The sequence below is a fragment of the Otolemur garnettii genome, unplaced genomic scaffold (genome assembly GCF_000181295.1).
Source record: "Otolemur garnettii isolate 467f Iridium unplaced genomic scaffold, OtoGar3 scaffold00016, whole genome shotgun sequence".
Taxonomy (NCBI): domain Eukaryota; kingdom Metazoa; phylum Chordata; class Mammalia; order Primates; family Galagidae; genus Otolemur; species Otolemur garnettii.
In genome coordinates this window covers 23,948,799-23,954,995 of record NW_003852411.1, presented here as the reverse complement: position 1 = coordinate 23,954,995, position 6,197 = coordinate 23,948,799, and the positions used below count along the sequence as shown (strand labels likewise).

Below are 6,197 nucleotides of genomic sequence, written 5' to 3'. Positions count from 1 at the left end.
GTGCTCTTGGGTTGTGACAAATCCAACTTTTTTTTTTTTTTTTTTGAGACAAGAGTCACACTTTGTTACCCTGTGGTTCAGTACTGTGGCATCATCATAGCTCACAGCAACCTCAAACGCTCAGGTTCAAGAGATCCTTGTGCCTTAGCTTCCCAAGTAGCTGGGGCTATAGGCACCCACCACAGTACCCAGCTATCTTTTTTATTTTTGGTAGGATCCAGAGCATTAATCGATGCAGCAAATGAAGTTGCTCTACAGGTGGACCACAGGTTTATGTTTTGATAATGACCCACTACAGGAGCTGGACTCAGATGTGCATTTTAAATGTTTTGTTTGTATGTTTTTTGAGACAGAGTCTCACTTTATCAGCCTCAGTAGAGTGCTGTGGTGTCATAGCTTATAGCAACCTCAAACTCTTGGGCTTAAGTGATTCTTTTTCCTCTGCTTCCCAAGTAACTGGGACCATAGGTGCTGGCCACAACATCTGGCTATTTTTTGTTGGAGTTATCATTGTTGTTTAGCTGGGCCAGGCTGGGTTCGAACCTGCCAGCCTGGATGTATGTGGCTGGCACCCTACCCACTGGGCTATGGGCGCTGCCCCATTTTAAATGTTTTGATGATGCTCTGGTCAAAAAGTTCGATTTTGTTGGCCATGTTTGGAGGCAGAAATTTCAGTGTTACATTTGTGAGATGATTCACTTGTGGGTGGCCAGGATAGTTGTCTACTGTCAGTAGAGAAGATGGTCTCATCTTCTTCATTTCACAGTCAATACCCCTTATCAATTTCTCAAATAGGGGACCAGTGTCCCATGTGCATTGGTTTGATCTTCAAGTGACAGAAGGTCGTTGGGCTTCTGGCTCTTGAATACGCATGGCTTTGCTGATTTTTTTTTTTTTTTTTGTGCAGTTTTTGCCCGGGGCTGGGTTTGAACCCACCACCGCATATGGGGTTGGCGCCCTACTCCTTTGAGCCACAGGTACCACCCTGGCTTTGTTGATTTTTATCAGTCATCAAGGGCTTTAGTTTCCCTCTGTTGAGCTAGCTCAAAGGAGAAGTGTGAAATGTTCTTTGGAAAGTTTTCTGTTCTGGGTGGCTCCTGTGGCTCAAAGGAGTAAGGCGCTGGTCCCATATGCCAGAGGTGGCGGGTTCAAACCCAGCCCCAGCCAAAAACCACAAAATAAATAACAAATGAGTGTTTAAAAAAAAAAAAAGAACGTTTTCTGTTCTTACATTTGAGGACAAGGCTACTTTCAGGCATTGCCTTGAAAAAAGAGTCCAGAGTCATCAGCATTAAAGATGTCATTTTTGAAGTCTCTGGCAAACTCTGGAAACTTTTTGATGAACTCTTCCACAGTTTTTATTGGAACGTCATTGGATTTACCACAAAACTTTCTGGGAGATCTCATGTCTCAGTTTAAACTTATTGAGCCAACCATTTGATGCTTGGATTTTGCCACCCAGAATTCCTGTGATAAAATGAAAGTCTTGAATCATTAGGAAAGTTAGGTGTTAACAGTCCTCATGTGTTTGAACCAGCTTAGTGTGGCTTCATTGACTTCATGGAGGGAAGTATTTCTCCGTTTCAGCTGTAGGTTTCTACTTTCCTTACCATATCTCTATGAGTACTTATGTTTATGTTTTTGGATGTTTACTGTGGTCTTGCTAATGTCAAAATGTTCTGTTTTTCTTTCTTTGTCTTTGCTTTCTAGAAAATATAGATGAGCAACCTTTTCTTTCAGTGTCAGCTCTTTGAATTCTTTCCTTTGGGCCATCATGTTTCTTTTTTTTTTTTTTGAGACAGAGTCTCAAGCTGTCACCCTGGGTAGAGTGCAATGGCTTCACTGCTCACCTTCAGCTCCTGGGCTCAAGCGAGTCTCCTTCCTCCGCCTCCCAAGTAGCTGGGACCACAGGCACCTGCCACAATGCCCGGCTATTTTTTTTTTTTTGGTTGCAGCCATTATTGTTGTTTGGCGGGTCCGGGCTGGATTTGAACCCGCCACCTTAGGTGTATGTGGCTGGCGTCTTAGCTGCTTGAGCCATAGGCGCCAAGCCGGGCCATCATGTTTCAATGAAGTGTTAAATTTTTCAGTAATTGTAGAATATACTTACAGTTCCAACCACTCCTTCACATTGAAAAAAATCTGCTGGAAAAAAAAAGAAGAAAAAAAATTTCTGCAACATTTGATAAACAATAGGATGTTAGGCCTAATCTAACACATGGTAATAATAAAACATGAAAGAAGAATTTATACTAAAGAAAATATAATAAAACCAAGGAGCAAAGCCCATGTCGTCTACTACTTACTTGGTGTAGAGTGGACTCAACTGTCAAGTAATGGAGGGTAAATTGTTATTCTGTGTTATAGTCCTAGTGGTAGAGATACAACTTAACAGAGGTAGTCACTATATAGAGGTCAGTTTTCCATTGAGTAAGTACATATGCTGCATGTCTAGTCAATGAAAATTAGGTCAACTTAAGGAAATGGTCAAAGTAGGGATATAGTCAGTTATAGAGGTTCTACTGTATGTTTATTAAATCTTATGTTATTTAACTCAGTAATGTAGGAAAAATTCTGTTGGGATAAAAAGGAAACAAAAGTGTCAACAGTGATGTAAAATAATCTCACTTGATTTTTGATTAGGTTAGCTGATGAATTGCATATGCCATCTCTTCCTGAAATGATGTTTGGAGACAATGTTTTAAGAATCCAGCATGGCTCTGGCTTTGGAATTGAGTTCAATGCTACAGATGCATTAAGATGCGTAAACAACTATCAAGGAATGCTTAAAGTAGCCTGTGCTGAAGAATGGCAGGAAAGCAGGTGAGAATCCATTCAATTGTGGGTTAAACAAAAAGAAGAGTTGAAAGAAATATTCAGTAACAATATACATGTGTGTTTTGTTAGAAGGAAGGGCTAGTATTTCTATTGAAGTTTATAGCTGTATCATTCTAGACCATTTTCTCAGCCATTAAATGGAGGTTAGTAACCCCACTACTGGAATACTTGCTGAGTTAAATTGAATTACAATTTAACTTTTTTTTTTTTTTTTTTTTGCAGTTTTTTGGTTGGTGCTGGCCCTTCAGCATATGGGGCGGCACCCTATTCTTTTGAGCCACAGGCACCACCCTAACTTTACTTTTTAAAGCCTTCAGTGTTCCTTAGGGGAGAGACAGTACATTGTACTTAATGTTCTTTTTTAAAGAAAATGTTTACTTATAATTTGTATTGAATATTTGAGGAGCATGTATTTTCTTTGGTAATCAAATCAGCAATTATTTACTTTGTGCCAGTTACGTACTAGGTACCTTGGAGGATGCAAAGAAGTATAAGCCTTTAAACCATGCCCTCAGGCAGTGTACAGACTATTTGGAAAGACTACATCAGCACATGACAAGTTAAATAACAGTAAATGTGCAGAAAAACTGTAAGAAAAATCTTGTACTAGTGAATTATGATGAGTATATGTTTTTAGTAGGATACTTTATAGTATTTGTAAAATGTAATTTGATATGGTATATGAATCCAGACAGTCTATATTCTACATCTTTGAATCTGATCCTTCTCCTTTTGGTATTTGAGGACGGAGGGTGAACACTCCAAGGAGGTTATTAAACCCTATGATTGGACCTATACAACAGATTATAAGGGAACATTACTTGGAGAATCTCTTAAATTAAAGGTAAATGTTATTTTTGCTTTTATGAGTCATGAATTGTCTTGACATTCTCAGCAGTAGATTTTTCTGGTAATGGGTTACTTTTTTGCTACTACTTTCATTGTCCTCATTTTCTCTTCTGGCAGGCTTCAGAATCTAAATGTGAGGGGATTTTGCTTGTTGATTTATCAGCAGAAAATAAAAGAGGCCATAGTGGGACAATAATTTTAAAAGTGTGGTTGGTAGCAATGGCCAGCTGCTTCAGTATTATTATCACCTGTAGGAAGCATTAAAATGTTTGTCTGTCCTTGGTAATGTATTAGGTGGCTAAGACAGAACCTGCTAGCTAGTAGTTTATCAATTTACAGATGAACCAGTATGTAGACAAACAGAACTTCTGGTCAAAGCTAAGCTTGGACCTTGCCTATACTGAGTATGAACCTGGCATGAGTTAGACAAGTTACTTAATCTGAGTCTCATTTTTATCAGTAAATTGAGTAAACAGAAATATCTACTTTACATTAGAGTTTTTTTTTAGAGACAGAGTCTCACTTTATCACCCTCAGTAGAGTGCTGTGGTGTCACAGTTCACAGCAACCTCCAACTCTTGGGCTTAGGCAATTCTCTTTCCTTAGCCTCCCAAGTAGCTGGGATTACAGGCACCTGCCACGACGCCTGGCTATTTTTTTGTTGCAGTTTGGCAGGGGCCGGGTTTGAACCTGCTACCCTCAGTATATGGGACTGCTACCCTACTCACTGAGCCACAGGTGCCGCCCCACAGTAGAGTTTTGATAGGAAATACTTCATGGAAAGTTCTCAATAAATTATCAAGTTCTGTATTAATGTTAAGTTGCATCTTTGTAAGCCTCTCTTAAGAAGAGATTAACTTCATAATAAATGACACTAAGAATGTGGATTGGTAGGTCTTATATTGGGAGCTTAGCTAATTTTGAAATCCTATAGTATGACAGAAATAAAGCAAATCTAACTTAGGATGTTTATCTCAGACAATTACAGAGAATGAAATTATTTCAGCATAAACTATTTATAGTACAACCTCTGTAAGTTGATCACTGAAGGGACTGTAAAAAACTAGTCTACATACAGAGGTGGACAACATAAGAAACTAGGTCTACTGTACTGATGTGTACATGTGGTACATGTTCAGTCTATGAAAATTAGGTCAACTTGCAGTGGTCAACTATGGAGGTTCTCACTCTATATTAAAAATAACTATTGGGGCCAGGTATAGTGTCTCATGCCTACAATCCTAGCACTCTCGGAGGATGAGGTGGGTAGATTGCTTGAACTCAGGAGTTTGAGACTAGCCTGAGCAAGAGTAAAACTCTGTGTCTACTAATAATAGAAAAACTAGCTGGGCTTTATGGTAGGCGCCTGTAGTACCAGCTACTTGGGAGGCTAAGGCAAGAGGATTGCCTGAGCCTAGGAGTTTGAAGTTGCTGTGAGCTACATTGATGTCACAGCACTCTACCCAGGGTGGGGGAAAAAATTAAAAAAAAAAAACTTTTAGAGACCCTACATCATATCATATGTTGGTGCTTAGACAGAAATGCTAAAAAGATAAGGTTGTATGGTCTCCTTTTCTCTACAGAAATTTTGAGTTTGGGGAAGATAGAAGTTCATGGTACGAACTTCATTTTTATCTTTAGTTTCTGCCTTTCCTACATTCCAAGGTTTAACTATTTTTCTATGCTCCTAGTACATGTAAAAATACAGTTTTTAAGGAAATATGTATTTCAGCAATATTTCTTGAGCTCTTACTACTTGCCAGGCACTACTCTTAGGAGCTGTGACTACAACAGAGAACAGACAAAGATTCTTCCTTTATGGTCTAATGGGAGAGCAAGGTTATTTCAGGCCCTTACAGTACTTTATTGATTAGTGTTCCCCTCCCTCCTCTCTTCTGATTGAAAAGCTGTGCAGAGCACATAGCCATTGGCTGTTTCTTTATAAAGAATGAGGAAATGGAGATTTGTTTTAACTTCATGCAATAATGATGACTTACTTTGTGGGCTGACTTAGGAAAAGCCTCTGGGAGGCTATGAAGTAGGATTAGCTCTGACTGAGGAGCAAGAACCACAGTAGCAGAGATGGGGTGTGAATAGTAGGAGGTGAAAAGCATTTGTTCAGTACTCTCTTCTTGACACTTCAGCCTACAGTGTAATTTGTTCTAAGGTGTTGCTGATAAATGTCGATGGGATCACCCACTCACCAGAACACAGGTTTCAAATCCCAGCACCATTATTTGCCAGCTTGGGAAAGCAATTTCATCTTAGTAAGCTAGAGATAATACCAGCTGTTAGTTGGAAATAAGATTATGTATGCAGAGGCCAGGCACAGTGGCTCAACCTGTAATCCTAACATTCTGGGAGGCCAAGGCGGGTGGATTGCCTAAGGTCACAGGTTCGAGACCAGCCTGAGCCAGAGCGAGACCTCATCTCTAAAAATAGCCAGTGTTGTGGTGGTTGACTGCAGTTCCAGCTACTTGAGAGGCTGAGACAAGACAATCTCTTTTTTT

The 6,197-nt window shown here is 39.6% G+C and overlaps 1 protein-coding gene across 2 annotated transcripts in view; it reads left to right on the top strand.

The window, feature by feature from the left end:
* The window catches only part of TIPRL (TOR signaling pathway regulator), a 55,436-nt gene that overhangs the window by 12,896 nt on the left and 36,343 nt on the right, over positions 1-6,197 (top strand). For both annotated transcript variants that reach the window (XM_023510827.1, XM_003785727.3), the window contains exons 2-3: positions 2,644-2,823; positions 3,583-3,682. In XM_023510827.1, the coding sequence (XP_023366595.1) occupies positions 2,644-2,823; positions 3,583-3,682 (280 nt within the window). The remainder of the gene's footprint in view (positions 1-2,643; positions 2,824-3,582; positions 3,683-6,197) is intronic.